The sequence below is a fragment of the Hibiscus syriacus genome, unplaced genomic scaffold (genome assembly GCF_006381635.1).
Source record: "Hibiscus syriacus cultivar Baekdansim isolate YM2019G1 unplaced genomic scaffold, ASM638163v2 tig00110503_pilon, whole genome shotgun sequence".
Taxonomy (NCBI): Eukaryota; Viridiplantae; Streptophyta; class Magnoliopsida; order Malvales; family Malvaceae; genus Hibiscus; species Hibiscus syriacus.
This window is the reverse complement of record NW_024062764.1, coordinates 6,542,730-6,563,979: the sequence shown is the minus strand read 5'-3', so window position 1 is coordinate 6,563,979 and position 21,250 is coordinate 6,542,730. Positions and strand designations below refer to the sequence as shown.

General features: G+C 36.6%; 2 protein-coding genes across 2 annotated transcripts; one reads left to right on the top strand and one right to left on the bottom strand.

Moving 5' to 3' along the window:
* The first annotated feature begins 3,423 nt into the window (after nucleotides 1–3,423).
* On the top strand, nucleotides 3,424–7,769 carry LOC120129799 (CBL-interacting protein kinase 2-like). The gene is made up of 3 exons (XM_039147211.1): nucleotides 3,424–4,750; nucleotides 5,667–5,694; nucleotides 7,250–7,769. Exons 1-3 carry the CDS (start codon nucleotides 3,490–3,492, stop codon nucleotides 7,767–7,769), a joined length of 1,809 nt encoding a protein of 602 aa, XP_039003142.1. The 5' UTR covers nucleotides 3,424–3,489.
* A 7,350-nt stretch (nucleotides 7,770–15,119) lies between these two features.
* On the bottom strand, nucleotides 15,120–17,719 carry LOC120129797. The gene has a single exon (XM_039147210.1). The coding sequence runs from the start codon at nucleotides 17,700–17,702 to the stop codon at nucleotides 15,120–15,122; it is 2,583 nt and encodes an 860-aa protein (XP_039003141.1). The 5' UTR covers nucleotides 17,703–17,719.
* Nucleotides 17,720–21,250: the final 3,531 nt, after the last annotated feature.

Sequence of the window (21,250 nt, the reverse complement as noted above, 5' to 3'; positions counted from 1 at the left end):
CAAGCTTGATAAGGTTGTTGATAACTTTTACGAGGTCATTTGATTGAGGTAAATTACTCATTTTCCTATGACAAACAATGTATACATATAAAGATGAGCTTTTCCTCGTAATGGATTTATAGTCCAGGTTTTGGTTGGTCCTAGTGAGAATGGCTCGATGGATTTGTCAATGTTAAAGGATGAATTTCACACTCTTAACAAATTAATAGCTTATGATTTGGGTGTGACAAGCATCGTTTTACTCGTCAAAGTAAATTAAATCCTCTTATCAAATAAAATAAATAGAAATAAATATAGTATAATATAGTGAAAGAGGGTCGATCCACATGGACATAGAAATTCCTAATGTGATTTAGTGTCGATTTCAATCCAAGCAACTATAAGAAAAATAAATTAGAAAATGGGGTTTCGTAATTGAGAGATGAAGATGGATAGAAAATAAAGATTAAAAATAAAGGAAAGCATAAATATAGATTTAAATCAATAATGAGAAAATCGCCTCAAGCTAGTTTTGTTTCAATTTTGTTTGATCATCAAAATAGATTTTTGCTCTGGGATTCATGTCGGTTACAGTCTACAAGGCCCAACTCATTGTAACTTGATTTTCTCTCTACTAACCGATCTTCCCAAGTCACTCTTCGAAAGTCGATTCTTGAATGGGCTAACCATAGCTATTACAGCTAGAACAAACATAATTAAGTATTGGAAAGGCCCGACTCAGATTATGTTGTCTCGTCGAGAATCGAATCTGATCTCGATTTTACTAAGTGTGTTCACAGGAAGTCGAATTGGCCATAGGTCGATCCTTCCTCCAACTATAAATTAAAACAACATCCAGACCAACATCGACTTTTTGATTTCAAAGTGTTTTAATTTTGTAGGTAAGGTTGATTGCCAACCCAATAAAACAGAAAATCGAAAATGTATTCCTGAAGGTATTTTAGTGCTTTTCAATTCTTACATATGGAATTGAGTAATAGCTAGCTCTCGGCTAATAAAGAAATTAGCTAAGCATAGTGAAAACCTTACTTAGCATGTTTTGTAAAAAGCTTAAAGTAAAAACAGAAATGAAAATAAAAAGGAAATTTTATAAAATCGAAAAAAAAATAACAAAATAAAATTTAACCCAAAAGATGTCTTAAACCTTACCTAGGGCATTTATAGACTTCTAAATCTTAAAAATAACAAAGAATTCAAAATAAAGATATTCCTAAATTTCCAAAGATAATTCAAATGTTTTAAATTCAAACTAAAAACTGAATTCCCAAATATCTCTCCAGATTGTGCTAATTAGGTAGCTTCCAGAATCTTCCTCTTTATAGAAACTACCACGTCAGACCCGCGTCGTTTCCAGCGTCGTGCACATGTCTCCAGCCGCGACCATGAAAAAAAATGCAGATTTCGCCCTTTTTCTTCCAATTTCAGTAAACAAATCACTGCACATAAAATAAACGAAATACAATCCAAATTAATAGTGATGTATTCATAAAATAGGAAAATTAGAAAGTAAAAAAGCGACAATTTAAAACGCTCATCAGAGTGATCCTAGAAAGACGACTTGATTGATTCACTGACTTGAGAGGTTGAGTTTTACACTCATAACAAGTTCATAATCTAAGATTTAGGTAGTTCTTGTGAGACGTACATGATGAATTTACTGAATTGATATGATGAATTTACTGAATTGATATGATGAATTTGTATGAAGTTTGAAAGATTGTGCTAACTTTGAGTGCAATATTCATTTTTAGGATTACACCATTCCGAACAAAATTATTTCTAAAACAATAAATTTTATCATAGTATAATAAATCGTTATATTTTCTTTTATTATTTTATTTTTAATTGTTAGGGTTTAATAAATTGTTTTGCAACAATATTATGCACTAAAAAGTTCACACCATCTTTCCATTTAGTAGAGATAAGGAAGCCCAGCGGTGATAAGTTGAAGTTTCAAAACAAGCTCTCAATGATATTGTTTGGGCTGGGCAAGGTACACAAAACTGCAGTCATACTAAAATGTTTACTAATTCGATTTGAAATCGATTAATTAACTGAATTAGCTGAAATTTTAGTTATTCATTATATCATATATATTATTTATATATTATGAGTGTTTAAAAGGCAGTTTCAATCATATTAATCGAAAATATTAACTATATAATATATATTATTTATAAAATTCGATTAATTCGGTTAACCGGCCGACTAACTATACTTTATTTGGTTCTGCTAGGAATTTTCAAAAGAAATTCGGTTCAAATAATGGTTAAGAGAAAAAAAATTGGTTAATGATTTTTTTGGTAGTTCGATTCGATCGGTTAACCGAAATGACCTATTGAAGAACCCTAAACAAAAACCATTCGGAATAGAAAGGTTTTTAGTTGAAATAGAATATAGCTTTGCAGCATAAGAATAGAATTTACACTATGAAGTATTTGAAGCTTGCTTCTTAACCTGTCATTTGCAAGAATTGTTTTGGTTAGAACTTGGACGGTTGACAATAAGTTAGGTTTGCTTTTGATTGTTAAATGTTAATACCAATACATTATTGTGCTGAGCTAACCATAAACAGTAAATTAAAACATATCCGGACATATGTATCTTTGAAAAACATAGAAAAAACTGAATATCTCGGGTTGTACATATATTCATATCTGAGTTGTAGTAGCATCCTGAGCTCATTTAAAACAATAAATAGAAAAAAAGAAAGAGAGAAGCTGACATTTTTGCTCTGGAATCTGTTGTTTTGTTCCATTCCACCCTTTTCGTTTGAATCAAAAAGCAGAGATTAAAGGTTAATTCTATTTATAGTTCAAAACCAGTAATGACAATCATTCACCTGACAAATTGCATTTCATTAAATACATTGAATAGTGTCCATCTCTATTCTCAAACAGGCCGTCTTTTTCTCAAAAACTCTCTCAAAAGTACGTCTTTGTTCCTCAATTTCATTGATTTTCAATGGTTCTGATTTTAAATCTGTTTCTTCATTGTTGAATCATGTTTGTGCAGTGAAAATTGTGGACTTCTAAATGTTTGTTTCTGGGTGCTTTTCCAAAATTTAACCCAAATGAATGTTCCATGCTGTGTTTGCTTTGAATCTGTGAATGAAAAGATGATATGAAATTTGGTGCATCAATGGACATTCAAGTGCAGAATTTCTTTACTTGAATCATGGACATTAATATAGGATAAATGTGTATATATTTATGGTGCATACGAGCTGATTGAATCATTGTCTACTTGCTTCTTTGTGTCATTCAGATCCAGACAACAGCAGGGACTGCAGAAAGTTGTGTCTATTTCTGAATACTCAACAGCAGACACCCGATTCATGTTCGACTCGATATTATTTTAATAGAATCGAAGCTAAGATCTCCGTCGTGTTGATGCGTGACCTTGTCGACAGTTGATTTCTGCCTTATAATTGCTGCAGGAGATAATAGTACACTAGGGAGTGTGATAGGATTCATCAAAACTTTTGGTATGGAAAACAAGGAGAAAGTATTGATGAAAAAGTATGAAATGGGAAGATTGTTAGGCCAAGGGAACTTTGCTAAAGTTTACCATGGAAGGAACATCGAAACTGGCCAAAGCGTGGCGGTTAAGGTGATCCAGAAAGATAAGGTTTCAAAAGTAGGGATGATCGACCAAACGAAGAGGGAGATATCAGCAATGAGCCTCGTCAAACACCCTAACATCTTGGAGCTTTATGAAGTTATGGCAACCAAAACCAAGATTTACTTTGTCATGGAATATGCCAAAGGTGGTGAACTCCTCCAGAAGGTGTTAAAAGGAAAGTTGAGAGAAGACGTGTCGAGGAAGTATTTCCAACAACTGATCAGTGCGGTAGATTTCTGCCATACCCAAGGCGTTTATCACCGCGATTTGAAGCTAGAAAACTTGCTTATTGATGAAAACGGTGCTCTTAAAGTTTCGGATTTCGGCCTGAGTGCGCTCGCGGAGTCAAAGCATCAAGACATGTTACTACACACGACATGTGGAACCCCTGCATATGTGGCGCCCGAAGTTATACACAGAAAGGGCTATGATGGAGCCAAAGCTGATGTCTGGTCCTGTGGGGTGGTTCTTTATGCTCTTTTGGCTGGTTCTCTGCCATTCAATGACTCGAACCTTATGGCTATGTATAGGAAAATAAGCACTGCTGACTACAAAGTCCCTAACTGGTTTCCACCAGAAGTCACCAAGTTGTTGTTGAGAATCTTCAATCCTAATCCAAAAGAGCGAATTTCGATTGCGAGAATCATGGCAACTCCATGGTTCAGAAAGGGTTTTAACCCCAAACCAGACGAGAGACGACCCAAAACCGAATTGGCTAACTACAATGCATTTGAAGCAAAGAAGCTCACTAATTTGAATGCCTTCGACATCATTTCCTTATCGAGTGGGTTGGATTTATCGGGATTGTTTTACGAAAATGACCAGAAAAAGAAGGAAATGCAGTTCACTTCTACGCACACTGCCTCTGCTATCATATCTAAACTAGAGGACATTGCCGAGAGTTTGAAGCTGAAAGTTAAGATGAAAGATGGAGGACTGATGAAAATGGAAGGATCGAATAGAGGTAGAAAAGGCGCATTGGCCATTGATGTCAAGATATTCGAGTTCACCCCATCTTTCCATTTAGTAGAGATAAAGAAGTCCAGTGGTGATACGTTGGAGTTTCAAAACACACTGCAACAGGATGTTAAACCAGCTCTCAAGGATATTGTTTGTGCTTGGCAAGGTACATAATTAGTTATTTGTCCCTTCGAAGGGTCTCGGATCGTGTTCAACTGCAGTAAATATCAATGACTGAAAAAGCTGAAACCGGAAAATAGCAAAGGAATCTCCGGCATCAATCTTGAGTTGTTTGAATGATATTGTATACGGTTCCAAAATATTTGCTGCTACAAAATTTAGGGACATTGAAACATGATGAAATCAAGAATGTTGTATCAAAAGGTCTTTAGTTTTGTAATGGAAAATTTTGAGTAACAATTTAATTCATAAATCAAAGTGAGACATTTATTCTTTAAATCAAAGTGATACATATGGTGGATAAATGGCATACATAAACTAGGCAATTCCCAAGTAGAATGGCAGGGTTGAACTTGGATCTTATGGTATCAATAACATCGGCATCGACTTGGAACTTCTTCGTTAACACTTTATTTGGAATAGAAGAAGTGAAGAGGTTTAGTGGAACAATCGCAGCGCCGGGCAAGTGGCTGTTGAAAGCCGTGAACGCTAACACCTTACCTTCCCCGACATTGAGTTGGAAGTACACCTGTCCACGAGGGACGACAAAAATATGTCCCGCAGTCAAGACGTTCGAGTAAAACACATTGTTAGTAGTCACAAAGCCTACGAGGAGCTTCCCTTCGATGACCACACCGACCTCCTCGCAAGAAGGTGCGAGTGAGGAGGGTCAATGTCCACTCGGTTTATCGCAATTCCAAGTGTGTTCAGTCCCGGAAACGTGAGCGCATTCGCAGGCGTGAGGGACGAAGCGAAGCGATTCGTCGTGTTACCTTCCTCGGTGAAACCATCGAAGAAGAAGTCACCTCGGATGCCGGTTTGCAAGGAAAACCATTAACAGAGAGCGAGCCACTCAGGTTTGCCACACAAAAGTCCTGTAACGGATCAGGATCAGCGGAAAGGGAAGGAAGAAGAAGAAGCCAGAAAACTGTAAGGCAACAAAGTAGGTGCAAGAACAAGGAAGCAGCTATGGCAGCCATGGATGAAGATAAAAATGGTGCCAAAATATAAAAGCTTGATGAAATGTTGGTTGGCTTTTGACATGTCAAAGGGTGCATGTTTACATCAAGCTATAAAGATGACTCAAAAAGGCGACTAAAACCTTGGACTAAAAAGAAATATTCAAGATGATGACTGAATGAGGCAGAAAATCAACACCTAATTCCAATAAAAATTACTGCAAATGGGGTAGGGAAGACAAAAGTCTGCAACTTTGTCCATGTATCCATTCTCATAAGGATATTAGCTAGCTGCTCAGACTGCAACTCCAAACTTCAATATGCTACTTCAAAATCCAAACTTTTCATTTTTCTTCAACAATCCATATTTGGCACCTTCAAATATAAAGTTTTTTTTTTAAATTAAACATACTCGTATTATATTATATATTATACATATCTGAAATGTAGGGAGGGAAAGTAATAATACGTAGTCATCCCTTAAAATTTTAAATTATTATATATTTAACATATTTTTTTTTATAAAAATATCAATAATATATTCATCCTAAAAAAATCTATAAGTACATTCTCCTAGTAAGAGATTAACGGTATACTTTAGGTGGGCACATGCCTAACTTTAAATCTGAAATATTTTTATTATTTATTATTTTATTATAATATTTATCTTAAAATTTTATTTATATTTACCTTATACAAAAATGTTATATTATTAATATATATATATATATATTCAAAAATATTTTTAAATATAATCTTCTCTAAAATTTTAAAAGTTAATCCCTATTATAAAATGTTATCTCCTTACCAAAATATCCACATCTAATACCCCACACCCAATTTAGCAACATAATAGAGCTTACTAAATATCTTCTCTGTCCCAATCTAATCAAACAGAAACTTCTAACTAATTATGTTGACTTCCCAATTGTTTCAAGGTATCATCAACAGCACAGTACATTTGGTCAATTTACAAAGTTCAGCCATGTCAATCTTACCACAATTTGGTCGATTAGGGTGGCCTGCCCTCTTGTAATGAAGTCTATAGTACTCTGATGGTTCTAATTCAGTTTATCCTCTAATTTTTTCTGCAATGTTGATATGTTCTCTTCAATCTGAGCTAATTTTGATTTCATTTCCTTAGTCCTGGGTCGAATATTATGAGGATGTAGTAGGTGGGGTACTTTTTCCCCTTTTGAATAAAACAAATTTTGTCACTCTTTTATGTTTTAATAATGAAGGCATGTTTAAAAGAATGCAACAATGCATGAGGATTTTGAGGCATTGATCCAAAAGTGAACCAATTAAAACCACTAATAGCCAACTGGTTATAGGAAACCAGACGAGTTTCATACCAAGTGGATCCATCACCGACAATATAATAATATCCCAAGAAGTCATTCACTCGATGAAATCGGAAAAGGAAAAAGAAAGATGGATGGTAATAAAAATTAACCTTGAGAAGGCCTATGATAGTCTCGAATGGTCATTCATTAACAACACTCTAAATGACATCAGAATCTCAGATACACTAAGAAGACTGATAATGAAATACATGAATTCAAGAGTAAAGCGCAGCCGGGATCTCGAATCCAGGTCAGTCCTGCTGGAAATAACATCTTCATTTTCTCTTTTAGTAATGAATCTGCTAGAGAATGGGTACTTGAACATGGTCCATGGCATGTGCATAATAAACCCTTAATACTTAGGAAATGGGAACCTAACCTGAAAAGCCTTAGCTTCAACTTGTCTAAAATCCCTGTTTGGGTTCAATTGTACAACGTTCCCCTTGAACTTTTCTCTAGAGCAGGCTTAAGCTATATAGCAAGTGCCATTGGAGTTCCAATCTCTATGGACTCGATTACTGCTGCAAAATCACGGCTTGAGTTTGCAAAAGTCTGTGTAGAAATTGGTGTTAAAGATACAATTCCTAAACACATTAATATAGTACTGAAAGATGGGCAAACAACCTCGATCAGTGTAGAGGTTCCTTGGCTACCCCAATCTTGTAGAAGATGCAATGTTTTCGGACATAATGAAAAATGATGCATGCTTAAAGTCAACACGAATCCTACTGTTTCACAAGTTTGGAAGAAGAAAGGAGAAATCATTCCCAATTCTGCAGCCACTCATGTTGGAGGGATAGAAGCGTTACAAGAACCTGAAAAAATAGAGAATCATGCCTCTACTATTTCTGAAGCAAATAACCAAAAATCAACAGACTCAACTGCTGCTTATACGCAAGTTACTGCTGGAAGCGATTCTAATGCTCTGAGAAAGGAGGTTGAGGTTCATTGCGACATTAATGCTCCAACTAGAATAAAGAACCTTAATTCATCTAATGAAGCTGCTAATAAGCAACAAGGCGACGATTCAGTTGTTGTCTCGCTCCAAACTGTTGTTGCTGCAAGTGAATCAATACTCGTACAGCCTACTGAAATTGTAGAAATTGATATAGCTCAACCCAATGTGCTTAAAAGGAGTCGAGGCAGACCTGAAAAGCTAAATCTCAATTTTCAGGGTCATCAAACAGATTCGATATACTCAGTAATGCTGAAGAGACACCAAATTGTTCAGAAAATTTGCAAAGAAAACCGAGAGCTGCTTCATTGGGAGTTGCAAACTTAGTGAAAGAACTTAAATCAAAAAAGAAGGAACAAGTTGATAGAGCTAAAGGTCTTAAAGCTGGAGGTCAAGGGGGTTCTTTGGGATCACCTTCTCAATGTTAATCAGCTTCTGGAATATTAGAGGACTTAACAGTCCTCTAAAACAGAATAAAGTGGTACTTCGAGCCACTCAGAATAATGTTGACATCCTTTGCCTTTTTGAGACTAGAGTTAAGGTGGACAAAGCAGAGGCAATTTTCACTTCTAAATTCCAGAACTGGAATTATTGTTCTAATTATGATTTTGCTTATAATGGTAGAATTTGGGTTCTTTGGAGGAAGGGTATTAATCTCTCTATCATTCAAATTACTGATCAATGCGTTACTGTTAGAGGATCTCACCATGGTTCTCCTTTGTTTATCTCAGCTATTTACGGAAGTAACGATGGGATTGCTAGAAGACAGCTCTGGCATAGCTTACGAGAAGTTGATTCTACTGTTAATAAGTCACCTTGGGTCCTAGGAGGGGACTTTAATATTATCATGCATTCCCATGAAAGTTCCGACCATGATGTAATTGGCAATTATCTCACTTCTGATATGAAAGATTTCTAGGATCTAGCTAATGAGCTTGAATTCCATGACCATCCTTATTTTGGTCCTTCTTACACTTGGAGTAACAAGCAAAAAGAAGTTTTCCTTGCAAGAAAACTCGACAGGGTCATGATAAATTCTAATTGGGCATCGACCTTTCATAACTCTTTTGTTGAGTTTATTGCTCCAGGAGTGTCGGACCACTGCATGTCTCTTACTTGGCTTTCCAAAGAAGTTCCAGCAAATAGGCCAAAGCCATTCAAATTCTTCAATTTTTGGACTGCTCATCCTTGCTTTTTGAATGAAGTAAGCCAATCCTGGCTCCAACCTGCTCATGGAAATCCTATGCAAATCCTCCTTACTAAACTTAAAAGGCTCAAAACTTGCCTTATAAGATTTAACAAGGAGAACTACAACAATCTTTCGGCTTGAGTTAAAATGATAAGAAGCGAGTTGGAACAACAGCAAATCCTAACTTTAAAGGGCGAGGAAGCATTCGATAAGGAACTTTTATTACAAGATGAGTTGAAAACTTTAGAAGATGCGGAAGCTTCGTTTCTCAAGCAAAAGGCAAAAGTTCAGTGGATTAAAGATGGAGACAAAAACACCAACTTTTTCTACTCGACGATTGCTTTTAAAAATAAGCGTGATACAATCCGTGTTCTTATTGATGAACAAGGCAATCGTTTGGAGTCCTTTGAAGCAATGTCGGAAGAAATTATCTCTTTCTTTCATAATCTGATTGGAACAGCTGACAACATGGTAAAAGAAACCGATCTTACTCTACTAAAAGAATTAATCAATTTCTCACTGCCTTCTGAAGATTCAGCAAGCCTTGTTAAAGAAATTACTAGAGAAGAAATTCAGAAAGCTATTTTTTGCCAAGGTAATGATAAAGCTCCAGGTCCCGACGGTTTCACTCCATACTTATTCAAGAACTCATGGAATATAGTGGGTGAGGATGTTGTAGCTGCAGTCAAATTTTTCTTTCTTAATACTACAATTCATCCTGCTTTTAATTCTACTATTATTGCTCTTGTTCCAAAAATTCCTAACCCGAGTGCAGTTAAAGATTACCGGCCGATCTCCTGTTGTTCTGTTATCTACAAGATCATTACTAAAATCATTGTTAGAAGATTGACTGATTTTCTCCCTGAGATTATCACTTTGAATCAAACAGCATTCATCAGAGGAAGGAACATTATTGATAACACCCTTCTTGCTCAGGAGATGGTAAAAGGATATGGCAGAACTTCTATCTCCCCAAGATGCGCTATGAAAATTGACTTGCATAAAGCTTTCGACTCCATTCATTGGGGATTCATCTCACAAATTCTTAAAGCTCTCCAACTTCCTCATGCTTTCATTGCTTGGATCGAAGCTTGTTTTAAAGGAGCAAGGTTTTCCATTTCTTTTAATGGGACATTAATCGGCTACTTTAAAGGTGCACGAGGCCTAAGGCAGGGAGACCCTCTTTCTCCTTACCTTTTTGTTCTCGTAATGAATATTTTATCTCGAATGCTTAATTTATCTGCCGAAAGAGGAATGTTTGGTTATCATCCTAAATGCAGGAAAATAGGCCTTACTCACCTATCGTTTGCCGATGATTTAATGATCTTCTGCAAAGGTAATATTGAATCTGTTGTTGGTGTTCTCACTATTCTTGATCACTTTTATGGAATCTCTGGGCTTAAATTGAATCCTTCAAAATGTGAGATTTTTGCTGCGGGGCTTACGTTAACAACCACTGAGGAATTAAAACTGATTACTGGGTTTCATATCAGAAGACTTCCTGTCTGTTACCTTGGTATTCCTCTTGTCACCCGCAAGCTTACCGAAAAAGACTGTCAACCTTTAATTGATATCATCAAGCTCAAGCTTCATCACTGGGTTAGGAGAAATCTCAGTTATGCAGGGAGATTAGAGCTCATTCGATCAGTCTTATTCAACGTCAGCAACTACTGGTGTAGACAACTTGTTTTACCAGCTTCTATTCTTAAGAAAGTGGAACAAATTTACTCAAGGTACTTCTGGAAAGGAGCAGATAAATCTGCCGCTGGTGCTCGCGTGCGCTGGGAAACTATATGTCTCCCCAAATCCAAAGGTGGCCTAGGACTAAAGAACATTAAAGCTTGGAATAGAGCTTGCCTCATTAGTCTAATTCGGAAAATATTGGCGGGAGACGGGTCACTGTGGGTTGCATGGCTTAAGGCCTATATTTTCAAGGAGCAGGACTTTTGGCATTTCCGAGCTACTGCAAATGTAAGTTGGAGTATCAGCAGAATCTTAAAAACAAGGGCTGAAGCTTTTCCAATTTTTTCAGCCGGTTCACCGCATATTAGGGAAATTTGGGATTTGGTTCGATTCAAAGGGCAAAATGTTTCATGGCATAAACTTATTTGGTTTCCATTGCATATTCCAAAGTTTAGCTTGATAACTTGGATGGCATTACTGAACAAATTGCCTACTAGAGACCGCCTACTTCGAATGGGAATTACCACAGACAGTCTTTGTGTTAATTGTTGCAACTCTTACGAGACAAGGGGCCATCTCTTTTCGCAATGTTCTCTAGCAGTGGAACTCTGGTATTCAATTTTGAATCTTAATGGGATGAAGATCACTTACTTATCATGGGATGAAATGGTTTCAAAGGCATGTTCATCATGGAAAGGGAAGTCTCTTCTTACTTCCATCTTGAAAATTTCCTGGACTGCTTTTATTTACTCTATGTGGCAAGAAAGAAACCAGAGAATATTCCAAGGACGTCGTAGAACGATTAATTGCTTGCTCAAAGATGTTAAAGACGTTGTTGGAATCCGCCTTAGGGGAACAAATATTAATAGACTAGATAGTACTAACCTAATACTTTGTAATACTTGGGGTATAGTCTAACCAATCATTTTGTAGGCTGTAATTTTGATTCTTTCATTGTTGATTGGTGGATGGTTGTAACTAAACCTTGATTTGGGTAATAAAATCAGAATTATCCAAAAATAATAATTCAGTGTGAAGTAAAGAATGAAAATTGGAAGCAGTTCAACTAGTAAGGGATGATCTACCGACATCACAATTATTCTTTGCGGACGACACAGTTTTATTCGTCAAAGCATCATTGGAGCAACTATCTACGATAAGAAGAGTATTGGAAGAATTTTATCAAGCTTCTGGTCATAAAATAAGCGTAGAAAAATGACCATCTATTTTTTTCTAAAAACGTGGACAATAGCTTGAGACATCTTATCAACTCCCAATTTGGTTTCAATGAGGTGCTCGCTCTGGGAAAATACCTAGGAGTCCTCCTTTTGCACAACAGGGTCACCAAAGCTTCATATATTTACCTAATTCAAAAGGTAAGAGATAGACCTATTGGATAGAAGGCTTGAACCCTTTTCCTAGCCAAAAGAATCACTCTCGCCAAGGCAATGCTATCAAGCATTCCTTACTACACCATGCAGTCGAGCTTTCTCCCCAAAGGAACGTGCGATGAAATCGAAAAGCTGATAAGGAGTTTTGTTTGGGGAAGTGCTGAAAGAAAGGCGGAATCCACCTAGTGAACTGGAATGGGTTATGTAAAATAGTCCTGGATGGAGGACTCGATTTTAAAATCCTAGAACATCAAAACGTTGCTTTCTTAACAAAAATCAGATACAACCTAATAAAGAAAAAGGACCAACTTTGGGTACAAGTCCTCAAAACAAAATACAAATGGCTAGACAATATCACGGATTCCCTTGAAAGAACTGTTCCCGTCTGTGGAAAGGCATCAGCCTTAAATACAATGATATTCGAAGAGGACTGTTATGGAATATAGGAGATGGAACGAAGGTGGAATTTTGAAAAAAAATCCGTGGTTAGGAGAGGGAGGAATGCTTCAAGAGGAACTTATAGACCAATCAAATGCGCAACATCTTCCCCGGCCACGGCGGTATCAATAGTAAATGAATGGGGAGAATAGAAGTGGGAAAGCTTCCAGGACATGTTTCTGGAAAGGACGCTACTTAGGCTTGCTGCTACAATGCCATCCTTCCATAACTCTTCACCTGACGAGCCAGGGTGGAAATGGTGACCCGATAGGTTGTTCTCAGTCAAGTCGTCATATGAACACATGATGAAAGAACCCAACTCATGCAACGTAGAAAAACCAAACAAAGTTTGGGGATAAATAGCTAAATTCAGAGGCATGCAGAGAATTAAGATTTTTCTTTGGCTAGTGACAAGTGAGAGGCTATTAACGAACAATGAACGAAGCAGAAGACACTTGACAACAAACCAAAGTAGCGAGGCATGCGAGGCTGAACTAAAACAACAGACTGGTTGAGGAAATCTCCAAGAACTGGAATAGTATGGTTGACCTTAATCAAAAGCGAACGACTCCAAGAATTTATGAGCATGAACATAAAAGACTGGTTGAGAAGAAAACTAGAGGATGCATCGTACTTCGCAAGAATAATGGAGAACTGGGACTTGCTATTTGACGCGATAATATGGAAGCTGTGGTGTCATCGGAATACTCACATCTTCGATCCTGACAACATGGAAACGGAAACAATCTTAGAGGCCTGTAGGAGATTACAAAGGGAAAGCTGGTTGGCACTCGAAGCAGGAAGAGCAAATCCTACCAACATGGAAGGAGATAAACAAGTGAAAGGACAATGAACCCCCCACAAGGGTGGTACAAATTTAACACTGATGGGGCACTCGATGGGAGAACAGGCTTTGCTTAATGTGGAGGAGTCATCAGAAAGAAAAACGGAGCATGGAAAGTGGGATCCTCTAAATCCCTTGACATTTGCTCGATATTAGAGGCCGAGATGTGGGGAGTGTATGAAGGTCTAAGTCAAGCTTGGACTAAGCGTGAAGAAAGTAATAGTTGAGGTAGACAAAATTAAAGCGGCTCGAAAGCTTCAGGCAAAGAAACAAGATAGATCACAATGGATGATTGTGAGCAGAATCAATGAACTGTTGAACGAGGAGTGGACTATATCCATTTTCCATATACAACAGGGACCAAACAAGACTGCAGATAGGCTCGCCAAGCTTGCAAAGATGGGTACAATAGATTACCGGGTGTTCCAAGACCCTTCCACAGATGTCCTTCCAACATTAGTGCTAGACACTAGACCTTAGTAGTAGTTAGTTAGAGTAGTTTTTACCCTTTTTTTCACACAAAAAAATATTATAAATTTGTTCCTCCTGGTATAAGATCTTATGTCAATCGTTGTCTCGTACATAAATTCAGTTTATATAGAGTTGAGGTTTAAATAAAATAAATTTTATGTGAAACAAATTAATTTAAAAGTTAAGTTTAATAATAAAAATATATTTAAATTTAGTAATAAATATTATAAATGCTAAATAATATAAACAAACTGGCTAGGCGAATTTGGGGTTGATGATCAATATATCTGAACACCAATCTGCAGCCCGGCCATGGGCAGATTTATTTTGAGAATGTTAACAAAAGCATTATTTACAAAAGAAAATGAATGGACTCAATCACATAAAAGCCCAACTTGACCCATTCGTGTTTGTATATTTATATATGGATTATATTATGATTTCTTATTGTCAATTTGTTAACGGGCATGTCATTAAAAAGAATTAAAGTATAATATTATATTAAGTATGATTTTGAAAGAAAATAATAACTAGATAACTATAACAGAAATTGGATAATAAGTGGATGACCAAATAAGTAATTTACCCTATTTTTTATGATAAAATCATGAAATTTCTTGGTGAAAAGAGTTGAGTGTTGTTCTCTGCAACAAGAAAAAACTATATGCATTGTTCAGCAACAGAAAATAATGGAGTATGGCAATGGTAGCGGTTAAGCTATAAGTGGGATTTAAATTATGATTGCAGTCGTGTTTTCAATAGTATTGTGTTTATTGCAACTGCAAGGGACGCTATTATGGGTATTGCAATAGTGCAATAACTGTTGTGGACAACACTGTTACCACTATATAACAATCACTAATCTTATAATGGACCGCTATTTAAATTCCTTCTTCAACATCTCTATAGCTTAGCTTACATCAATCATCTTGACTGGCATTATAATACTCAAAATCAGTGATGGTGGTAGGAATTTGTAAGCCAAAAAATAACGAAATGAGATGAAAATTTTTGGGAAACAGTAGAAACAAGGAAAAACATATCCCGGAGGGATTAAGATACCGTCTATTACTTATTCATTAATTGTCCAAGTCCAACTGTCTAGAGGGAAGAATGCAATGAGCACCAGACTTTTGCTGAACAAAAATGATTGCAGCAAGCACAGGGAGCCCCCACAACATAGTAACATCCCAAGCAGCAGAGACAGAACGGTCAGGATTCAATGAAACATTGCTGAGATTGCAATGAAGATCGTATGCATGTGGAACCAATCGAACGAAAGTGATCCCGATAAGGAACGAGCAGCTGAGAGCCTTCTGTCTCGAGTTAGAGAACATGTTGACAAGTACTTGAGGCAAAAGAAAACTGTCCAAGATTGAACCTGCATAAGATTTTAGGTAATTGCAGATGGAATGTTGCCCATACGACGAGAGGAGCAACGCAACATGAGGTCTGCGATTCTCCCAGGCGGTAAGCAGCATGAATTTGGCCCCGTCAGCATATAGAAATGCAATCACGAGTAGGGTTTTTTCTTCTGCATACCACAACGTCTTCCGGTTGCTGTCGTGCGATCTAACGGAGGCCGTTAATTGGAGAAGGTGAAATAGTAGTAGGAAAGTGACGACCATAACTGTTGTCACGATCACTTCGTTTAATCCGATCAATCCACCATTGTGGGGCAAAACTTTGTGTGAGCACAAGGTTTCGGAGTCTAGTACAAGAGGAACCGTGTGGCCCAAGTTTAGAATCACAAGCATAACAAGTGAAATGGAGGGCAGTACTTTGGGGTTCTTCTTCACATGATAAAGCTGCAATCCTACAAAGATGCACATTAGTGTGTTAGTTAATAGAACCTTTGTAGTCTCAACGTCCATTGTCCAAATCAAACATTTTCGTTGATCAGTTTTGTAGGTCGCTGAAGACACATCTAGACGATGAAAGTAAAGAAGATCAGAACTTTTCCGTGTGCTTTCGATGCTTCCCACGATATATCCTTCATTTTGATTTGGTTCCAATGGAGCAAATTGAAAGTTCAAAAGAATTTCACAATCCATAAAAGCATTGTCCAACACTTGATTTTCGGATCCCGATTTTCTGCAACCAACCATACACAATGTCCCGGTTTCAGAATCATAAATCCCTTCAGCTGTAATCTCCAGTTTCTGTTCAATATAAGCAAAATAAACTCCATTATCATCTTCTCTAGGAGTTTCTAATGTGATGCTCACTTCGTAGCTAACATTGATAAGCCTTGCTGCAGGCAACTGATCATCGATATCGAGAGGATTTGCCGAACCCCATCCATGTTTTCTCTCTGAACTTGTAACCAACATGTCGAATTTCATATTTGTGGAATGTCCACTTGGATATCTTTGTGCCTTGTTTCTCAATGGTCGCACATTTCTCAGGCATAGATTCTTTACTCTGTTAAACTCCGTGTATTCATACTTCAAACCAGGAACTCCCTGTATAGGATTCCCAGTACTTCGGAACGCGATGCGATTGAAGTAACCAGAATCGTTCGCAGTTTTCGTGGTCCAAATTTGCCCCCTGGTGCTGCTAGTATCTTGAATAGACAAAACTGCAGAGAACCTGAAGCTCAACCTTGTTGTGCAATCACCGACATGAGCATTAGACCATGATTCTCTGATGTCTAAAATCCGACAAACGAAAACGAACAGCCGGTTTTTCTTATCATCCCATGTTCCTTCTCCGATCAACGTTGTGTATGGATTGAAAGAAGGGTATTTTCCAACATGGCTAGTGTTTCTAAATTCGACCAAAACCCGAACTCTCTTTTCGACCTCTGAACATCTAATGCTCGAAAACGACAGAAAACGAGGTGAATAGCCATTCAACCAAACAACCGGAAGGCAATTTTGCTTCCCAGAAGTGCAGTCACTTGTATACTGCAACTCAAATTCATTTACATTTCCCAACATCATTGAGCAAAAACTTCTACTTGGAAGTTCACTGGATGGAAAACTCATCAAGGCATCACTTTCAGTAGAAAACTCATCTTCAAATTCTCTCGAATCGAAAGCGTACTCGTAATTCGACACCGGAAACATGATCATGGAAATCGGTTCAAAGTAGTCCACCCCATCACTAGAACTTAGACTGTCTAACGTTCCGGTAATCAAAGCAGTGATGTTACTTGAATTCCTGAGATCTCTAAGCTTAAAAACTGCTGAAGGAGTAAGCAAATTACCTTCTTTAGAGTAAGCAGGGCCTGTTCCCACCATACATAGATTCCCAGAGAATTCAGACCAGAATCCATGGAGATTCAAATGAAATGGACTTAACAGTACAGGATCATATGATCCATGAAATGTAAGGATTCCTTTAATCTTCCACACGCCATCTGCAACGGTTCTAGACGCATATCCGGTCTCGAACGAGAACTGATTCGAGATTCCGGTGATCTTCTGGTTGAGAATTCCATTTCCACCAATGTAATAACCAGGGCCATATCCATCAAATGCTCCAAAACTATCATTGTAAGATTCAGAGTTGGGGACAGATTCAGGAACAACAGAAGAGCAGTGATCAAAATAAGAGACTTCACTCTCATTCTCAGCAGATTTTGCTGAAAAAGTAATGAACAGAAACAAGAGTGTGAGTTTACTAATGTGCATCATGATTGAAGGTCTCATAGACATTGTAGCATCAAAGAAGAAGATACAATTGCAAGGCTTTTAATTTGTTTTATTCAACATTTTTCCGGCACAACTCTAGTGTGTTTGCATGGAGCAGTCCGCCCGATCTTGCATTCAAAAACCCAATATTTTATTCTCATCATAATTTCCGTTATACAGTAGTAAAGTGCGTCTGAAACGCGATACACCGAATGCAATCGTCATCACAACTGAAAACGTAGTCACAACTCCAATTTATATCCATATATGTAACTGTCTAAGAATCATATAAAAAAACAATATTTCATTTGTTAGAAAAGTAAAAAATGGGGGCTAAGGGGAAGTCAAAAAGAGGGGTTAAGGGGCGTCTAATTCGGTGGAATTCGATGCATTTATATTTTGTTGAAAATGGTATTGACATAATTGTATTTTAGTCTCTATATACTTTAGGGTATTTAAGCTTCAATTATAAATATCCTAACTTATTTAATTTCAAAATCTCAAATTATTTTTTTTTCAATATTAGAGAGTTTTAGTGAGTGTTTTGTAAACACTTATAAATCTAAACATTAATTTAACTTTTAAAATGGATTGCAGTCAAGAAACTTTAGTAATTGTTATAACAATTTATTGATCTATTTAAATTAATCAATATAACTAATCAACTGTTAATAGCTCTAACAATTATTTCTCCCACCTATAACATGTATTTATTTTTAAAGGAAGTCGTCATGTAATTTTAATGATTTTACGCAAAGTCGTCTTATCTTCAAGGCGATTTTTTTAAATTCAAATTGAGACTAAAATTAAAAAAAATAAAAACGTAAAAACTGAAACAGTGTTTTTTTAATAAATTAAAGAAAATAATCCCATTTTACCTAAATTCATATGCATTATAATGACAATAGATAGTCAGAAATTAATTTCATCCCCTAGTTTTTTCCTAATAGCAAAATTAGCTGACTCTATTTTCATATGTAATAGGATGATGAAGGGGAGATAAGATAGTAGGCTGCCCTCAATGCTAGATTGAAAGCAACTTCCGTGAAAGACCTCCAGCAATTATGAATTATCTACCGTGAGACTCGATCTCACGAATATATGGTTAAGAGTCTTGGACGGGCAATTCATTACACACATTTCACAAATTTTGCATGTTCTTTGCCTCAGATACTCAAACACACATAACGCACACGTTGATTAAACAAATACACACGCACAAAGAACAATCATTAGGGTTTTAGATTAACTTCAATTTTGTTCTGATTCAATCCCTGTCTCTCATGAAATTCTCATGATTGCCCGTCAATTCCGTTATATCACCAACCAATGGTCCACAATCTAGGGAAACCTGCATCCGTCTAAACATGTTCACCAACTGCTCGATGAAAGTCCTCACTCAAACCCAACCCCCTTTTACCCTGTTAATCTCCCCTTTGACGCCTTCAAAAGGCTCAAACTACTTCTTAATTAGGCCAACTTAATGCTATCGATGAAGTTACACTGGCTCTGGCTCTCAAGGGATCTTGCGGTGATTCAAAACAGGGTACCCAAGTTCACAAATTTGCCATCACCTCTGGATAGAACAATTCTCTTCAACATATTTTGCCTCTGGTTTGAGAAGTTTTACTAGTTTGTGGATTATGGGTCTTGATAGACATTTGTTTGTATAGTGTCCCTATTAATACATGTTAATTTTATTGAAAGTTGAGAAATAATAATATCCCTTGAATAATAGCTCGGTCATCATCAATCATATTTTCAGATGATTTGAAATTATCTGTTGCAATCGGTTTTTTGGTGCAGGTTTATATGGCATCCATGTTTGAGAATCAATATAAGTTACTTGCTCGATCTGGAAACAAAGTACAAGAGGTATGGTTTCCATGAACTCGTAGCTCCGTCAACTGTCTAGCATCCAGCATAAGCCTCTATGGGAAACTTCTCCGATTCTCAGAAATATAAAATTTATCATCAAAATGATTTCGAACCACAAATTAGTTGTTTAGTTTCGTTTCAGTTTGACCCTCTTGAATGATAAATATATTGAGCAGGTCATTGTTGAAGCAACATTGGAGAAGGAAGATATGAAATCCAGAATTCAATCATGCACAAATAGAGTGGTATAGGGTTCTTTTTTCATACTACGGGGGTATTCCACCTAATTTGGGACACCTTTTATCCCCAAGGTACCACTGCACTTTCTTTCTGTTTGGACCTTGAAGGGTTTCTTTTGGGGTTGGAGTTGCATGCTCTTGTAGTGAAGTCTGGATTGGATAGTGAGGTTTTCGTGGGGATTGCTCTTATAACAATGTATCCGAGGTGGAAGAGTTTAGAGCAAGCCCGAATGATATTTGATGCGATGCGGAATAAAGATTTATAAAATTCAGGGGTAAAAATAAATTTTCAATAAAAAATACATGGATAAAATCTAAAATTTATGATAATTTTAAATTTTTAGGAGTGATCGCCCTTACCCTTCCCATCGAAATTCATCCCTAATTGTCATAATCATAATAAACACAAGAATTTCTAATTGTCGTAATCATAATAAATACAACGTAAGCGAAAATATAATCGTGATAGCAATCGAAAACCATGGATCATACATTCAAAAGAAAACAGAAGTATATTATCAATGACACACACTTAGTAACACCCTTTTTGCTATAACATTCTTTAAAATCCCTTTAATCCATGTGGAGACGATATTCACTCACTTTTATATTACTTGTTTGATTGTGTATACTTGCATATTTCGCGTTTAATTTATAGCACACACAACACACAACAATATGTTTGTAAAAATTGGATGATAAGTTTGTAACCTTCTTAATTTTTAGTGACTAATTTATAATATTTCTAATAAATAAGGGATCTATAATGTATTTTAACCAACAAAACAAACTCTCAACAATTTGAAGAAAATGGGCGTAATTGGTCCGGTCCAGACCAAAAACTCGACATTTTTACATTACTGAAATCAAATTCATCTGACATGTCTGCGAACCAAACAGAATATGGAATTGGATTCCAATTCAATTTCCTGCCAACCAAACATGTTTCAGATTCAGATTCCAATTCCTTCACAGATTATAATTCTCTCATAAACATTTCAGCGAACCAAACGCCACCTAAGAGTATTTAGAACATATATAACTTTGTAATCACTTTAACTTAATGAAAACAATTATTCATTTGTAACTTTTTAATTTTTAGACTAATTTATAATATTACTAATAATTGAGTGATTTATAGTGTAATTTAACGAAAAACAAACTCTCAATACTTACAAGAAAATTGTAGTAACTCAACAAGTGGTCCAGTCCAGATCATTGAACAATCACTAAAACAAAATTTATGTCTTTTCCCACAAAATTCTCTACTTCTTCCCTTCCTAAAATCCCACCTCTCCAAACACTGCTCAAACGAGGCTTCACTCCCACACTCAAATCCATCAACCAACTCCTCCTCTTCCTATCTTCTTCTCGAAGATTCAACGTCGTTATCCATCTCTACTCCCAGTTACAATATGTAAACACCAATTTTTGTCCATGCACCAATTCCACTAA

Excerpts from the sequence above, each read along its gene's own strand:
- LOC120129797 (XM_039147210.1), bottom strand. The coding sequence starts at position 17,702 with ATGTCTATGAGACCTTCAATCATGATGCACATTAGTAAACTCACACTC.
- LOC120129799 (XM_039147211.1), top strand. The coding sequence starts at position 3,490 with ATGGAAAACAAGGAGAAAGTATTGATGAAAAAGTATGAAATGGGAAGA. Across the intron at positions 4,751-5,666 it reads TATTGTTTGTGCTTGGCAAG|GGAAGGAAGAAGAAGAAGCC; the intron begins GTACATAATTAG and ends ATCAGCGGAAAG. Across the intron at positions 5,695-7,249 it reads GAAGAAGAAGCCAGAAAACT|ATACACTAAGAAGACTGATA; the intron begins GTAAGGCAACAA and ends TCAGAATCTCAG.